At 45.2% G+C, this 18281-nt stretch overlaps 3 protein-coding genes across 3 annotated transcripts; all 3 read right to left on the bottom strand.

Moving 5' to 3' along the window:
- Positions 1–98: 98 nt before the first annotated feature.
- Positions 99–1547, bottom strand: LOC145910136 (UDP-N-acetylglucosamine transferase subunit ALG13-like). Its single transcript, XM_082997161.1, has 3 exons — positions 1325–1547; positions 984–1146; positions 99–901 (listed from the first exon to the last, which is right to left on the bottom strand). Exons 1-3 carry the CDS (start codon positions 1400–1402, stop codon positions 654–656), a joined length of 489 nt encoding a protein of 162 aa, XP_082853287.1. The 5' UTR covers positions 1403–1547; the 3' UTR covers positions 99–653.
- On the bottom strand, positions 1416–3865 carry LOC145910135 (NAD-dependent protein deacylase sirtuin-6-like). The gene is made up of 8 exons (XM_082997160.1): positions 3690–3865; positions 3485–3572; positions 3235–3393; positions 2568–2691; positions 2427–2510; positions 2120–2249; positions 1933–2045; positions 1416–1873 (listed from the first exon to the last, which is right to left on the bottom strand). The coding sequence occupies exons 1-8, from the start codon at positions 3753–3755 to the stop codon at positions 1558–1560; spliced, it is 1080 nt and encodes a 359-aa protein (XP_082853286.1). The 5' UTR covers positions 3756–3865; the 3' UTR covers positions 1416–1557.
- Positions 3866–4497: 632 nt separating this feature from the next.
- On the bottom strand, positions 4498–12562 carry LOC145911148 (uncharacterized). Its single transcript, XM_082998400.1, has 7 exons — positions 11950–12562; positions 11415–11799; positions 11086–11331; positions 10251–10416; positions 9381–9435; positions 8930–9293; positions 4498–5594 (listed from the first exon to the last, which is right to left on the bottom strand). The coding sequence occupies exons 1-7, from the start codon at positions 12448–12450 to the stop codon at positions 5407–5409; spliced, it is 1905 nt and encodes a 634-aa protein (XP_082854526.1). The 5' UTR covers positions 12451–12562; the 3' UTR covers positions 4498–5406.
- Positions 12563–18281: the final 5719 nt, after the last annotated feature.

Below are 18281 nucleotides of genomic sequence, written 5' to 3'. Positions count from 1 at the left end.
ACTTTTTCCAATATATATTTGTAAATTACAACGGCAAATGTAACACGCTTGATTTTCAGGCTCATCAGTCTGCTAATCTCGTGACTGGAGTTCCGCACTTCCAGAAATATAAATATCTTTATTCTGGGGCACGGGCACAGTTAAACAAACTTTGACGCGTTCACCAAAAAACACAAACAAGTACCAGTGATCGGGAACATATGCAATATCAGCAGGCAGTCACACCAAAAGTAAACTCACGGTCACAAGATGCGCAATTGAGCCACTTCAAACTACATGATCAGATACGCTGTACATAACAATGCTCAAAAGGCCAACATACAAATCTACCGAAAATTGGTTAGCTGTACACAGTACAACAAATTGATAAAATAAGTCAGTTGACTGCAATACTCATACTAACAATTTATAACGAAACGAAAATAGCTTACTGCACGTTGCTGCCTTGCAATATGGACTTTGTGGTGAGCATTATGACATATGATTCATTATTGCGAAATGAATCCGCAAAGAAAAGTGCAAAAAATCTTATGGCAAAAGTTGTCTTGTGATTACTCGGAGCATTTCTATTATGTTGTTCGGTGTTTTAGTACACACAATTACCCTGCAATTCTATGTGCACGTTTACCGAACCCAGCAGCTTTACAAGGCAGTTACAACAGAAAATGTTCACGTAAATCAACAGCAAACTCCTTGGTTTGTGGAGGTGGCAAAGGTTTCAATGAAGAAACATCCATTTCCATTAGTACCGATGCCAAAGTGCTGCACGTGCAGTACAACAAATGACCATCATTGTAAAATTGTTTTGCCAATTCAAACTGGTGGTTGTCCATTAAATTTTCATTTACCACGACCAAAAGAGGTTTACCAGCTTCCATGACCTCCAAACAGGTTCCAGCCCCTGAAACAAACAGTTGGTTCCATCCAATATCACAATAATTCCAGCACTTCCAAAACAGGTTGCGATTTTTGCCCAGTATTACCTGCATGACTGATTATCAGGTCTGCATCGGCTATGTCTTTTGATATTGAATCCTTGTACCTATACCCATCCACAGCGATATTTGAAACGTTTCCTTTTTCAACTTCATAGTGTCCTCGTCCATACTGCACTAAAACGGATTTGTAAGATTTCTGTTCCAAGATCTGGAGTAAAGAACAAAGTGTTAGAGTGCAGCAGCTGCATGGAAATAAAACTCTCGCAAAACATTAAAGCCCAAAAGGCTGCCATTGTACATTATCAAAAAACCTGTCCAAGCATCGATATAAGTTTCAAAAGTTTTGTCATGTGAAGATGTATCACATTTAAAACTAGGCAAGTTACCTTTAAAACAGTATCACTTGTAACAGCTTCTGTTAAGGGATCAAATGATGTTGTGCCAACTGTAACAAACACTGACATCAAGACTGACAAAAGGAGCTTTTCTAGTTTTTTACAAATAGCACCCTATGTTACTAGCACACAAAAAAATAAAACAGTCCAGTGAAAGGTAAGATGAATGCACTGATAAAGGTTGTAATGCCATGTAAAATAATCGTAATCTTGCACAAAATCAACTATCCTATTTCGGTTTTGGCACAGAAATGTACATTAGTCTGCAAAACATCTTCTTCAATTTTAACAGAAATCTCAGTATTGTTTTTAACTGAAATTTCATCATCCACATTTTGATTTGAAGAAACACTTGCACAAACATCTGTTTTTTTCTCTGACTTTTTTAGTTTGTTTCCAACTGCACATTTTTTCCGCTTTGATGGGATCAGAAAATGTGGAAGTGGGTTTGAAGACTTTAAACAAACAACTGGTCCTTGATACAAAGGGACTTGAACTTCTAAATATTCTGCTACAATCTTCATAACTTCATCCAGATATCTACAAAAACAATCTTTGTTGCTTGCACAATAAAAGCTATGCAAATGTGGGGTTCTTACCCATGTATTCGAAGGTCAGCAGTCTTGTCCTTTTTAGTTGTTTGAAGATTTATAATTGCAATTTTTCCACCATTCTTCTTTGTAAGCATAGGTAGATTGCCAGCAGGTAAAATCTGAATATGACATACACAAAAAAACACATAAACCAGCATGGAACAACAGATTGCAGCAATTAAACTCCTTTCACCTGCAGGCTACTTCCCATAACAATTGACAGATCAGCTGTTTTACAAAAATTTTCTGACATTTCGAGTTCATCGTCAGGCAATGCATCTTCCCAGTCCAATATGGTATCCCTCAACAATCCTCTGCACTCTCTGCAATAGAAAACAAGATGCATTTACTTCTAAAATATACAGGCAAAATACATTGAGTGATTAACCCCAGCAAGCATTAGGCTTCAAATCAATTTCAACTAGCTTATGGTTAGCTGTAGAAATACAGATCAGACGAAAATGTTGCCCTGCATGCACATAAAATACAAAATCTCAAACCTGCCTCGGCACTTAACCATACCACACTTTTTCCCTGTAAGTTTAAGTCCCATTGTTGGTGAGGCATGGTCCATTATTTGTTCTCTAAAATATAAATCACATTAGATCATGTGTTATTATTATAAAATATTAACTTAATACTTGGCACACAGCTGGCATTTTTGGGTAAACATGTTTCCATGGAGCTCTGCCAATCGATCTCTTGGAAATCCAGATCTGATGTGGAGTCCATCAACATTTTGTGAAACAATGAAGTGTATCATGCCTAAGAAATAACCAATTTTATTTAATGAGTTCATGAAAAGAAGCCACGGAATTAAAAAGGAACAGCAAAATAAGATGTTTCAGTCTTGGCCACCCAACATCTGGTTGCAAGCCATCCCTTCCTGGTTCAAATAACCGCTATCCTAAAACATACTCTGTTGTTCTTTCTGCCTTAACTTCGATACTGGGATCTTCAATCCCAATGATTTGGGGTAATATAGGGTGCCTTGGATGATTTTGACCTGGGTTAGTCCTAGTAATCAGTTTGACGAGACTTTTGGAGTAAGACCACATACACTTCAGTGTGAGTGGAAGATTAATGCATTTATAAAGTTAAATATTCCCATGTCAATATACTTATGAGTATATTGCATATTCAAATCAAAAAATCAAATGATAAAACCATATAGGTTATTGAGTCAGGTGCCCAAGTAAAGGTGATGGATAATCACTGTGTGTCATAGAATTGCAGACAGTTACACAGGAAGGTGATGGCCATGAAAAATATATTTTTTGTCTGATTTGAAAAAGGAAAACAAGTCACCCTTTTTCTCCATTTCAACTAGCAGCCTATGGGTAAAAGTTGGAACTGCATCTTCAAATGTGATGTCATACTGGGGTATTTCCCCTTTTTCTTCCAGTGTCCAAACCCCAACTGGCCCTCGAAAATCAGGAATTCCAGAAGCAGTGCTTAAACCAGCTCCTAAACAATGAAATTTTAGATTTTTATACACATTTGCAAAATATATTGAATTTAGTACTGGTCTAGCTATAGAGATTTGCATAACACTTACCAGTGTGTACCACAACTGTCTTGCTTTCTTTAATCAAGTCTGCCAACTGCTTCGCCTTTTTATGAACAACATCCTTACCATCATGTTTCTGACAAGTCAAGGTAAGTTAAGGTTACTTCAGGAATAAAATGTGTCACAAAATACATATAAGCGAATATTTTATAACAATCACAATCATGAACTGTAACATAAGTTTGAAACCAACCTCGGGAAGTCCACATTTTCCTTTATTGTCATATGGGGATAAACCAGCAGAATAGTTTACCGACATTTGTTTTGACTTGTGTCGTTGACGTTTACTTCGGATTATTCTTTATTCCAAATGTACCTGAAAATGTTTGATTGTGACGTACGTATCTTTGTTTGTTTGTTTCCGACTGATTTTTCGTCACGCATGATATGCGAATTTTGAGTGCAGAAAAATAGAAAACCTATAAACCATTTCAAAACTATTTTGTTGGGGATTTTCGAAATCTCTTTACACCAGGCAAGATTTTAAATAACTCTTTACCTCTATAAGACGATTACAATTTCTTAACCTTATTAAATACAAAGAAAATACACAAGTGCCAACAATATTTTTGCATTTTCAATCAGAAAAAATCGTCTTTGTCACTTAATTAACCCATTTACTACAGTACAAAGTTATGGCACAAGTAGTATAGACATAACAAAATAAAATTCCGAAATTTCAACCACGATTAAAAATGTTTAGTTTTGTTGCAAATGTAGGCAGACTCGCCGTTTATTTTACCAGAAGAGCAGTATTTCAGCAATTAAACAAGCCTGGCAGCGAATAGAAAACGATGTTGGCCTTGGAAGCAAAATGAATATTGTAGCCTAGGCCATAATGTTTATGTGTTTCATTATTCTTTCTGTTTATTGGCATTCACGCTGTTTAGTTCGTTTTTTTTTGCGTTTGTACTTAATCTGATGCGCAATAATGATCTCTCCTGGTAATCATATATAATACCTTGAACTATACGACTCAAAATTGACACTGTTTTTTTTTTTGAATCGCCGAAGTGTAATAATAACGACCATAAGCCCACAAGAATAGCGAATACGATGAATAAACGAGAAGGAAAAAAACATTTTTAAGTGCTCTGTGTACATAGCGCAGCAGTCTATAAAGCAGAAGAAGAAAAAGCATTACCCATCAATACAGAAATGGGCTCATGGTAGCAACTAAACACATATCGGAAATGCCACGACAGTAAAGTGGAACTTGTTGCTTGTTCAGTGTTGCCAAATGGAACAACCGCGACAAATTTAAGTCCAAAAACTTGCGCCCGCCGAAAGTAGCTGGCACAAAAGTGCCCAAGCACAAAAGCAACAAACTTCATAACACAGATGGGCATTGTCGCAACAGCGTGATAACACGTGAGCAAATAGTAAGGAGGCATACCTCGCACGCCAAGGTAATAACTAGCATGGATCGCAGATGTGTCACAAGACGAATTGGCACATATCATCAGCTTGGTACGGTACACCCCAAAAATACAAAGCGCTTAAGGCGTGCTTGTCTGAATAAACACGAAGAAGTGTTCGTGAAACAGATCAAAACTGCTTTTGGATGTGCAGCAGTGAATATGATGTGACATAGCGGGGGCAGCAGCACTGTACATTTCGGATTGTGTTGTCGGTTTGTCGCAGCACCGGTTGGCTAAAAACTGACATCGCGTGTAAAATAAATACTAAAAATTGATTAAATTGATCAAAAAAGAAACAGTGTAAAAAGTGACAAATAACTCGCGCGCGTACGGTACACGGATAACGGACCCAGTAAAGCAATGTAGCACTGCTTGCAGACATGCAACTGTTATGCTAGTCCATATACCACTTCTCGCTTGCAAATCGTGTTACAGATATGATCACTATAATGAAAGGTATGACGACCAAGTAAGACAAAACAAAAGGATTTAAGCTGATGCCAGCTGGTGACGTTTCATATGAAGAGCCAGGTGGTCGGAGCGGGAGAAGGCACGCTCGCACTGACAGCATCGGAAGGGTTTGTATCCTGTGTGCTTGCGATAATGTCTTGTGAGTTCGTCGGAACGAGCAAACTTCCAAGTGCACCCTTCCCATGTACATCTGTACGGCTTTTCTCCTGCGCAATAAAATAAGCATTTGAGTGAACAGGTACAGAGCATGAACTTTGCGCCGCCGCTGCCTTGTTTTGCATAATTTATGCAAGATAGTGAGCCACGCATACCGGCGGCAACAGGAGCGCGCGGATACAGACAACAACGCCAGCAACACAGGCAGCGGCAATGCTGCGGAAGTTGTGAGATTAATGCTTGTGATCGGTTAACAACAACAATAGCGCTCGTCGGATTCGCGCCTCTGCAACCTGCAGCGGATAGTTAGCAGGTTCGAAGGAAAGGGCCCCACAAAGTGATTGATGTTCTTCCCTGTGCTACGTGGGCGCGGAGGAGGAATTCGGCCCGCCAACGCTCTGCGTATACACAGGGATGACGATAGGGGATATTTGGTTTTACCCCTGCGTCCGGTAAACTTGTGCCCGGAAAACAATACCTCACAAGCGGACATTTTAAACCGATTGTTTTTTTACGCTGCTTATTATTTACGTTAATGTTGGGACGTTTAAAGCAAACAACACACTGAATTTGTAAAATGTCGTTTTGTGGGAAACAAATCGGCCCTTATTTTGCCCAGCAGAGTCGACTGGATGAGCTCAAGCAACGCGGACTTGAGAGAGCAATCAATATTTTGACAGTTCCGACAGAGGCTGTTGTGAGTCGGCACAGACGTCCCCATACAGGGAGCGATCTTTCGTGGTGCGCCGCACTTGCGGTCTTTGCTCTCGATCAATATGGGTGTTGGCCTATTTAAACGATTGAGACAATAGGGGCGAGTCGTGACTAGCACGCCCAATTTCGACAATGTGCGCAATGATTTGACCTTCGTCCGCTGCTCCTGCCTTGCGGCGTGTCAGCAAAAATAGAGAATCGAGACAGACGAAAGACGGGTGGCACCAAACGTGCAGGAAACCCCTATGGGTCGAACAAATGCAGACAGGAGTTGACAAAAATGTACTGCAACGTTTGGTTGTCCCATTTACATACAGGGGGGCCAAAATGGATATTACCTACTCACGCACTTGCCAAAGCCCTGTCGGGAGAGATCGGTTCTGCTGAACGGACAAGCGCGCGCCAAAGCGGTCGACTGCGCAGAAACTTAAAATAGCTGTGACGTCAACCAAAATTTCCAGGCCTCACGACAACCCGGGATTATTGAACTCAGTTACGGGTGAGAGATCATCTTTGTACCACGTCGACCCTTGAACACATTTTTAAGAGCGGCGCGTCACGTTTCTACATCCTAGCAGGGCATGCCAAAAACACAGAAATCACGTTTTGGTGACGGCGGGCTTCATGCCTGCTTTCACAGACGTCTGACACTCTTTGGTTCGTCAAATTCTTGAAGTTCAGCGCCACTAAACTTTTTCCGACATTCATTGAACCAACAAACGGAGGCGTGACGACAAACGCAAGTGAAGGAGACGCCTCGACGAAATTCAGTTCGGGAGGGGAGCGATCCTTCGCGCACGGCAAACAACGCAAAGGGACCATCGCATTAGAGCAGAAATCCGATAGTTCGTTACGGCCCGGTTGCACTGGGAACGCCTTTGTTTGTCTGGGCGCCTGTGCGGTGACATAAGCCAACAGACCCACGGTTCAAGCTAGAGCGGCGAACACTGGGCGCACAACGAGTGGCATACTGCGCTTTAAGATGCACGTAAGGGTAATGCGAAAATCAATGCGAGACGCCCATCCAAAAAAGAATCTCCACAAGCCGTCTTGTCAAGGGTAATCGATGCTTGTGTGGTGGCACCAACATATCACCGAGCAGTAAACCAGCAGGCGCAGTGACAAACCGAAACTTATGAATTGAACAACGTACCGGAAATATTGCGCTGGGACTGGAAACGCATTTGCCGCGGCAAGCTGAATGCAAGAGGGCTGTTTCAAGTCGGGCGTTTTCATTGCTGTTCTGTTTCTGTGACGGTGAGTGCACAAGCGTAACTGGGTTTCGTCTTGTTTGTTGACACAACGCAGGGCGGGCGTTCTTCCGTGCACAGTGTGACTCACATGCAAAACTTCAAGCCGCAGGCGGACAGAACAAAAATTTTGGCCTACACCAATGCAATCATTAGCCTATTGAACAGTTAGCGTGTTTCGGCACCAGCGCTTTTGCCCAAAACGCAATGGTCTCATATGCAAAGAGCCCATCTTACAGGTTCACAAGGCTTGTATCGTTCTCTATGGAAACAGAAGCAACTCTCCGCTCGTCACGACCAACCAACACGAGGGACTTTTAGCGACAAACGGTATTTAGTAATCCGGTGTTCTTGTTTAAAGCAAACGATAATCGTAAGCGTCACCAATGCATGCTCAAGTCAGGAACCTTACAACGAAAAGATTGAGACAAAAATATTGTAATGACTGAATACGGGATCCCAACAATTTTACACAACTTTTTAGGGGAAAATATTTGGCCACAAAATGGAAACCAGCAGTACGAAGAAAAAGCTTGCTTAACCACAATTGTTCAACCAGTCAACAACCAGTGAACTGTAGCCGTCGAAATATTTACTGGTCGCGCGAAACAGACAAACGGGAAGAGGCGTCGACTCTTTGAACTACCAAAGGTTTCCAACAATTCGAGTCAACAATTCATGTCGAACAGTGCGCAGGTGTTTCGGGCGTTACTTTCAAGCTAGGTATTATCACCCTTTGTCGGCAATGAATGGCTTGGCTCGCGGACAAGGGCGGGGTTACGGACTGCTCGACCATTGAAAACCGTCGAAGCAAAAAGCGACGCCCACTGCTTCGAGTCAATATAAACACCGCCCTGCAATGTCACGGTGTTGCGCTCGACTAAACCGCGCCACTACTGCATTCCCCGCTCAAAACCAAAACTTGCCAATTATTTTGAAAGCCCAAGCGACACCGCATTTATTTGCCCCCTTTTGTAAACCTATTTTTTAATCACACTGAAAAATTCCACACTGCGCCGAAAACACCTAATAAGATTTCCCTTGCGGAGCAGCTCCTTGTTAGTCTCTCAGGCGCAAGTAAGCTTTTACTTGGGCGACACGCACGGGTTCAGCTTGCGGAACGAGCATTTTGGGATCTCGACTGTTGACAAAATTCCATGACGTCAGCTCTTATTTTGGCCGTCAGAAGCCGGCCGCGGTGACGCAAACGAATTTTCGGGTTCATTTGTTAGCGAGCTGCGGCGAAGGCAAAACAATTTTGCTAATGTTAACCCAGTCGTAAAAAGTCGAACGGCACAATTTGCCAGTGAGCAAATTCCAACCAACCCTAACGGCATCGCAGGGTTTGTTTACGTAAGGCGCTTTTTAGGGAAATAGACACTCCTTTGGTATTCTAGGGACCACATTTAAGCTCGTATTACCTGTGTGGGTGCGGCGATGTGCCTTGAGGTGTGAGCTCTTGGTGTATGCCTTCTTACAGCCCTCGAAGTCACATAGATGGACGCGGCGCTTCTTAGAACCAGGCATGTTTCCATCGATGTCCACCATTCCGACCATCTCGGGCGAAGAGCGCGAATCGGCGTAGAAAGCGTCGGGGGACACCGGTGAGTGGATGGCGTCGCCCACACTGCTCTTGCGGCCCTTGTGGGCACCGCGACTTAGATGGGGCGGTGACGCATTGTCACTCACATTCATCATGTGGCGGAAGACGGCCGATGGATCACTCGGGGGCGAACCGATGGGACTCGATGAGCCAGGACTGTGTGCAACGCTATTTTGGCCGCCCTGTAATACATGACAGTTTTCACAAAATGGCTCCCGAAAGCACTCTATACAGCGACAGTGTCAAAAGGGCAAAGAAATTGATCTTACCTGCATCTTTGGGCAGCGCTGATCGACCAATGACGCCTGACCGAGTCTTCCAGGGCTGCAGACAGAAAAACAAAACGTGCATTAGGAGACTGGTGTCGCACTCAATTCCATCGCCTGGCGTAAGGCAGTTGCGATTTGATCTCATTTCTGGGAAACCTACGGGCGGAGCTGCACGACCCGGCGAATGAGAAATGAAAGTGCGCAACCATCGAAGGCGACGACAATATCCGGACGGGCACGCGTGTCGCGTTTAAATGCTGGAATATCAACTTTGTGGCAAGTCGTGATGGCATGGCTGGCTCGATTTACCTTAGAGCCGATACGTGACGAAACCGCATTCTCCGAAGAGCCAGGACATGTTCGCTTCAGAACGCTCTCGTTTAACCTACGCCGGCTTGTGCAGCGTCACGGAACGATGCGCAGCGAAACCGGATATACCTCGCGCAGTGGGGTGTAAGCACGTAGCAGGTGAAAATAGCAAAGCACTTCGAGCTCAAATCAAAGCTTTCGTTTTTGCAAACGCAAAAATGTGCCAGTAATTCAAGTTATATTGACGCTGCATTGTTTCAAGGTTTGTTTCAGGATAAACAGTGCCACCTTTTCAGTGCCACACAGGAGCAACCGACATAAAGTTTGGTTGATTGACTTGCCGCCCCCGCGCAGAGACACAATGTAAGCTTTTCGATGCTTATCTCTGATAGCGCGAAAAACGTGATGCGCCGCGGGCATCAAGGTCAGCGAAATATTTTGGCAGCAACAGATTTTTGTAATCGCAACAGACAGCGAGATCCCACGATAATGGGACCGTCCGATTACCAGCGCCTTTCGGGTAGCGATACGCCTGTGACACAAAACCAAGAGGGTGCTCACCTGAAATTTTGACCCGCTAGGAACATGTACAAGTTTGGCACGGGCCCCAACATCATGGCAGACTGGGCCAAGTTCTCCGGGGACGCCGGTGAATGGGGACTGAGACTTTGGCGACGGTAGCGTCGAAAGTCAAGGTGGGAGCCGAAGCCTTCTTCAGGTGATGAACCTGCGCAAAGAAACGCTACATTAACAACGTGACCAACATGCGAATTAAAGTAACAACGATGTTCAGTCCAATCTGTAGTGAGCTATTTTCCATTGTGCGGGCGTTGGGGGCCACCTTATCTGGTGGCAACGATTAGCAGAGACCGGAGCCGGCACGCCCACGTTTAAAATAAGCTGCTCGTGCGCACACACAGACCATCTGCCAAGTGGGGGCGGCTCAGACGCGCTATTGAAATGGAACCTCCCGTTAACGACCAAACCATCCCACTTTAAATGCGTTTTTCGGTCGCCGCGACGGCCGCGTCTGTTTAGTTTAGGGCAGGGATGGGTGCGGCCGAACTTGTGACTTTGGGCGCCTTAAGGGAACCGTCGGACGTCTCATTGCTTCGTGTAAGAGTGTTAACATCGTCCAAACATCCGCATATTTTATGTTGGGCGCGTTTATAGGTAAAACGTAGAATGTGCCATGTCACGGCGAAAACACCCGACGAAGCCTGATCGTGTCTTACACTGTGTACGCCCATAAAGTCGAACGCAGGAGTCATGTTAACACGTCTATATACAAGGTGTGTTGGCACCATAAATCTGCCCAAGAACTACCCAGTAATACATATAATCCGCCTCTTCGCAAAGCTTTAAACTTAGCAAATAGACAAATAATTGTGCATACCGTAAGCTGAGTCGGTATTGTATGATACTCGGGCTCCATTCCATGGAAGGCGATCGGCAACTGATGCCACACTTTGTTGGGAGCGCGGGGATGACGCCGGCGAGGACAAGTTTGAGTGCGGGGAATGAGCCGACTGCCGGGGGAGCTTTCCCGAAGATGTGGAAATGAAGTGTGAACTGATTCCATTTAATATGCTCGGAGGAAGGGGCAGCACTTGGGGTCTTGTCAACGCAGGTGGTTTGAGGTCTGCTCGACAATACATTACAAAACCCAATTAGGATTTGTTGTTTGAAAAGGAATTATCAACCGTCATTTGGGAGATGACTTACCGTGTTCTTGTAAGTCAGCTTCATTTCGGTCATTGCTAAACCTGAATCCTTGACTGGGAGGTTTGTACTTTCTTGTGGGAGAAGACTTGGACATGATGTCGCGCACCGAAAAGGCCAATTTGCGCGGGCGATTTTCGTTCGATTCATCAGGAAACTCATCGGCCTCTGCGATTTCCCTTTTGACAACAGGCGAGACCGGTGATACCTCGCATTTTGCTGAGAGGTCGAGTGGCTCACAGTTCCTTTCATGGCGAGAACGCGGCTGTTCAACGGCACTGCACGGACAGCAGCTGCGCATCGTTGAAGGCGACAAGGTGAGGTCAACGCTATGACCTTGATCGACACGACTTTGTACGTCCGGTGGTGGTTTAGTAGATCTTTTAATCTGCGCAAAGGCAACACTAATTGAACGAATATTCTTATTTTAATGTCAATTGAAACATTCATGGCTATGCAGACAAGTCTGTTAATTATTTGCAAAACTAAAAACTTACAGCAGCGTCTGTCTGCGATAAAAAAATCATTTGCAACTTACTTGGTTGTGGCTGGAAGCTGGGGCTTTCAGAATTACGGTTCCCTCTTCGTTAACCAGAAGCCACGTACACTTGGAGGGGGATACCGGGCTTATTCTTCCCGAGTTGGGTGCTTCGCGATCGTCTGGGCCCGCGTTCGCCTGCCGTTGGAATTTACCGGATTCTAAGTAATCAATCGCCTCCCGTAGCGTGCGCTTTCGACCAACAGGATGCATCGGAGGGCGCTTGCTGACATCGGTTTCGATCCCATCTGATTCCGTATGTTTTGGCGAGTTGGAGAGCGCCTTGAGAATGCGTTCCTTCTTTGTGTAGGGCACCGGCGATGTGGTTTGGTTGCGGCGCTTGAGTGGACCAGATTGCATAAGATGACCGTTGACCAGTGACTGGGGTGTAAAACCTTCGCTTGGTGATGTTACTTCTCGCCTCGGTTTCTCCTCCTTATCAAAACACGCGATGCCTGATGACGACAAATCTTGTGCACAAATAGACTCCATCAATTTCATTATTGCGCCGCGGCGTGAGAATGCTTGGCACACTGGACAGTATCAATCAGACCGTTATATAATCTCCGTAAAAAAGGCTGCTCATAAAGAGTGCAATGGTTAATATTAAATCCACGCAAAACACGTATCTTTCTAAGCTTCGGCCAACTGCTGTACAACAAGTCCAAAACATTTCTCACTTAGCTTTTATAACAGATTTAACTGCAGCACACGGCGCCAAACACAGACTTGCCAACACTATTCATGAGGTACGTTTACATCCTGGTGTAGACGCTGCTCGCCTCAACCGTGCTAGTCGGAGCGCTGTGCTTTCTCGATTGATCACCATAAGCTGGTAGCACGTCCCCTGTCAGACATACAGGGCGCGCAAGCGAGAAAAAGAGAGACGCAGCAGCCAAGAGGGAGGGAGAGAGAGATAAACCTGTGCTTTTTTCCCGGCGTGAGGTCAGATGATCGCTATTTTTTCTCGCGCCCTCCACCACCACGCCCCTGAATTCTAGTTTTAAATTGCTTGGCCATACGCGAATTACTCCCCGAGCGACGAACAAAAAGGAGCCAAAGGCGGACAAGAGAAGGAGACTACCGCCCTTTGTACGTAAACTGCTTGGCGACCACCACACAAACTCAAGTGGTGCCAAGACTGACTCCCAAGTCTCTTTCAATGCTCCCCTAACTGACTGCCATTTCAAGCAAGATTGTTGCTGTTGTCGCCTGAACCCATTACCAAACGTACCTTGTCTGCATGCTCGGCGTAACGACGTTATTCACGTTGCCACTTTGATTGTGTCAGCAATTAACAGAGGCATTCGACACACGCCTGGTCATTCAAATAAACAGCTGTCGTCTTTAATTGTGATAATTCGCTTGTCCAGGCTCACGTTCCACGTCATTAGCCAATTAAGGCGGGGTTTAAACGAAAGGTTGCCAGATGATTTGTTACAAATCATGGAAACATGTTGCTACCCCCAGCGTATACACCAAACAAACAACGGCAATCGATGCGATATGTTTATGTCGTATTCACCGTCGGCCTCGCAAAACACAATCCGGTTGTGTGACGCGCCGTTTTCTACGTCACTGGGTGTGACAGCGGATAGCCTGTTTATAGTTAAGCTCAGCGTTCTGTCGATTGTCGATGTGAATGTTTGCCGAAGCCACGGGACTTGCGTCAAAGGCAAACAGTCCGCCCGACAGCCTCGTATATTCGGTGCAAAGTAAACTTGAAATTTTGGGAGGGCGTGGTGGGTTTGCGCAACACCTTGCTGCCACGTAATCGAGGTAGGAGGTGTTAACAATTTAACAGCAGCTTACGGCGCTCAAAATCGCGGTTTAAATCCCGAGTCTGTCTTGTCCGTAGCCGAGGACACTGGATCGATATCTAAATGGACGTGATCCGTGACTCCCGCAGGCGGGAGAACAATGCTCGTTTTGTGTTGAAAAGCACCGAGTTTCGTTCCGCAAAATAGCTGAAGGGTTGACGGGGCGGCCGAGTGCGTCACAGCCGAGCGCTCCGGCCGCTTTACCAAGCCGCCAAACCGCTATGGCGCGTTAGGGGAGGTTCTCCAAGTGGGCGTGCACGTTTCTTTAGCAGGCTGGCACGCGCACATCCGCGCGCGGAAGTCTTAACAGCGGGCGATGGTGAGGCGTGCCTGCGTAGGTTCTCACAACCCTTTGACAGTTCGAAAACAGGGCGCCGAATACAACACGCCACGCCACGCTGTTTTGCATGGCGCTAATCAGTCTGCGATTAAGTTCGAGGGAGTGTAAATACGGAAACGGGTCACAGGGCGGCCACTGCCTGGCAAGAGCACTCTGACGTCACGGGCCAATGAGCCATGTCGGTGCACGCCCGCTCCGGCATTCGCGCTGCCTTTGTTCCCGCAAATCCCAAGTGCGCGTGGAGGAAGGACGCCCTATTCAGGTTCGGAACAATAAGTCGATTCGGACGGGACCGCCTTTCTTTGTGCGACAATTGGGCAAGGGCGTATACCCAGCGTTAGCGGGCTTTAACGATCATTAAAAAACAGCTTACTGGTTAAAAAAAGTACGTCGTAACCACTCACGGTGTTTCTTTTTGAAAGCGACCCTTCTGGATATATCTCCAGTGCTATTTTATATATATACATATATATATATATGGGTAAGAATATCAAACAAAAAATGCGCCCGAAGTATCCTTCATGAGCTAAATTGAAACTGGGCAGAAGCCCATTGTGGAAACATACAGGCCACCCTGTACCAAAAATATTTTATGGAGTTTGTTTCCAGGGTATTGTTCTCACACAGCAACGAAATTCACGCGTCAATAGCTAAATTTTTCTAACTATAGAAATGTATTTTAAGCGCCAGGGGCTACTGTGCAAAGAGAAGAGAAGCTTCACTCGCGGGCAGTCTGCCGTGCTTCAGTGCAGCTTTAAAATATACTTGTTGTCGGGTAAAACGGTCTTCGAAAATATTTGTTTTCGCCGGGTTTCGGTGGCGGGGTCGGGTTACTGCTGGGAGTTTATAGGCGTTATCCCACCGCCTGTCTTTCCCGGAAAAGGAGAATTGTCCAGGAAACACCTTGCCCGAATCGGAGAGCGGGGAAAATCCAAACTACGTCACAACATTTCGTGCGCAGATTGCCAGGAGACTACTCTGTCCATTTCTTGCTACGTTTCATTGGCGGTCAAACAGAGTCATAGCAAGCAGACAATTATGCTAACGCCGTGAAATGTCCTCCATAATATGCTGACCAGTGTCAAAGGTACCCAACTTTACAACGAGCGTCTGGTAAAAATATCGTTCCGGTTAAGGCATGCTTGTCAACGCCATTTGTTGTGGTGATTTATTTTTTAACTGTTTACAAACTGGATCGATGGCAACCAAACAGCCTGAAGTGGATATGGGTAGGCGAGTTTGCACTGAGTAAAGTAATGCGCGAAATCGCACGAATTCGTGGTCAGGAAACGAGGGCGTGGCCAACTATAGTTGTCTTGGGTTCGCATGACCCGACCCTATTTAACCCAAATGGTCCGCTCGTTGTTTTGCATACAGTTGTTCGCAACTAAATCTGACAGATAGTGAACGGGTTTAGTTTTAGCACACCGGTTTGCAAAGTTGTTTTTAACCAAATCTGTTCGTTGAATTCTTCACACGGCACGATACGACCCACACATCCTGCGCAGTTATGGTCGCGTCGGCGCTAGGGAGAATTTACCAACACCGCGGGTCGTCGTCAAAAACACGCGTATGCCCCTTCGCCGGTCGATCGACCCACCGTGAATCACCGGACGAGAATTTTATTTGTATCCATTCGCCGACTGGCGATTGTGTTAGTTGCTACTGGAGGTAAACATATATGCACTGACGTTTTTTCGCTTTTTTCAAGTACACGAAACTGCGGTAAGGTGTATTTTTATCACTGTACCGCTTGTTCAACTCGTTTAACAACAATATTTATAGCGAATTCCTGTTGTTTCAAGCAATGTCGCATTTTCGAAACAACAAGTACGGTACGGCACATCATGATGCGTAAGTCTGTCACATACAACAGCTTAAAAATTGTTTTGCTTGCGCTACATATTGAGATGCGAGTATAGCAGGTAAACTATATTATGATGGAAAAATATTGCAAACAAATCCGAGTTGAACTAATGTCGTTTTGGAGGAACAAACAACCTTCAAAAAAATAGTAATGCAGGGTTGTGTTTTGGAAACAGTCTATTGTTCAACAATAACAAATTCACCTTTGTAGTTGTGTACGTGTACATATGCGAAGCAAATAATTGCCAGCAAATGATACGTAATTACCGCCTAGCCGGCCAATCTAATTGACAAATAAAGGTAATGGGTGCGTCGGGGCTCAGCTCGTGAACATAATAGGCTTCCGTACACCATTACGCTCTGGTGAAAAAGGTTCTAAATCAAAAACATGCAAATGCGCAGCCGCGGCCCCGCGTATTTTACGACTAAATTGGTCCACTGTTCAAGTAATGTGCCCTATGCAATGTCATTGTGACGGATGGCATTGAACCCAAACGAACCTTTGGGTGTATACGTATATAGTTGTACGAGCTGTTGGGGTACGTTTACCGCAAATAGTGACTTTGACTTCTAATTGTGGTACTAGATATATGGTAAACGTCGGAACCGTCGATTTGCCGTAAGCTTAATCTATATGCTGTGCATTTACCCGAGAGCCATTTTTCGACCTTCGCGACATTGCGAGATTAGCGCCGGGAATCGGATTTGTCGCTGTCGTCGAACAGACTTCGCCAATGGAGATAAGCTTGCTTTCTTCTTTTACGTCCAAACAACAAGATGTGCGTTTGCGATGCCGCAAAGGTTGGTCAATAAGCAGCGCAGTCCACCTCATCCTACCAGCTTGGGCGTGTTGCTAAACACGGAGGAGTGATTATAATCGCTGCCACCGTTCATGTTTACAGCTGCGGCACGGATGCAAATCTACTGTAAAAATCCGTCGCTACGCGCGTACACTTGCGCCCGGACGCGCGCGACGCAGTCACGTTTGTGGCCAAGGGAACTTTTCTCCGACAGGGCGTTACTACCAGTTCATATCAACCATCCACAAATATTTAGTCACGATGCTGTGCAGCAGGTCGCCAGTTGGCGAAACCGTCAGATTCAAGTCATTCCAGGCTTGGGTCAAGGAGGTTTACATGTCCAATGTCCTTGTCATTCACACGCAGTCGCGTTGAGGAGTATGCAAAATCTCATGCATGAAGTGTCGTAAAACGTTTTTTGGTTAGTTATTTGGTATTTGCACCTCACCTTAAACAACCATAACTGTTTCACGGCAGCCAAAATCGGAAATTTAATTCAAAAAAACTTCCCAGGAAAACTGTTTTCAATTTTTAGTTCATGTCCGAATGGGTGAACGTGCTTGGAACGTTCCAATCGAAACGATAGGGACGTTGTAATGCAAAGGATTTCATTTGGAGCTTAATTACCGACGCAACACAATTAAGTGCTTGAGCGCGGCCGCCCGCCTCCGTGGAACAGCTGAATGAAAATTGATATTTGTGGTGTGTAATCCCAGATCGGTCTCCGGCGTGGTGCGAGGCAGTACCTGGCACGACGTAAGTGGCTTGTTGACACCTTTGTACGTTGCCACACCCTTGACGGACCGCGGTCAGCGATGCCGTCATGTCGGACGTGACTTTTTATGGTTGGAGGCTTTAAAGCGTAAAACACGAACAACTTGCAAACTTTGTCAAACTAAAACTGTTTTTATCCTTGAAGAAAAATTCCTAATAAACTTAAATACGACATATTTAGCATTCCATTTATATACAAGGGAAGAAGAATTTTTTCTTGGCATTCCATGGAATTTTGAGCCAGGATGAGGACAGGAGGGTAGCAAGAATTACCCCTACCTGCTGTATAGGCAGCGTTGAGTTTGTGAGAGCATTGTTTATTGTGTATAGATCTTGTTCGTGCGTCCTGCACGAATTGACGGAAGATGGGATACTTTTACGCTCATTGTCGAAATTCATTACCGTGGATAGTATAATACATGCAACGCATAATCCAAGAAGCAATTTTCGTTCCTTGGGATACGGGGGCCAAAAAGAAAGCATTGTGCCCCTCGCGACGCATAGTTTGACGGATGCCTGCGCGGTTCTGTGGTGGGGCGGATACAGAGTGTTTTCCGTAATTGAACGAACCCTGCAATCATGGTTTTGTGTGCGAGGTTCAGAGATACGCGTGCATGGCACAGTGTCGCAAGAATTCAAGCGCAGCCGCCCAAATCGATTGTAAGCTGGTAATTGCCACTCGCCAAATTATGCTCCAGTTCCGAATGACAGGGCCTGGTTTTTGTATGCGGA

The sequence above is a fragment of the Ascidia mentula genome, chromosome 8 (genome assembly GCF_947561715.1).
Source record: "Ascidia mentula chromosome 8, kaAscMent1.1, whole genome shotgun sequence".
NCBI classification, from domain to species: Eukaryota; Metazoa; Chordata; class Ascidiacea; order Phlebobranchia; family Ascidiidae; genus Ascidia; species Ascidia mentula.
This window is presented reverse-complemented; position numbering and strand designations above follow the sequence as displayed.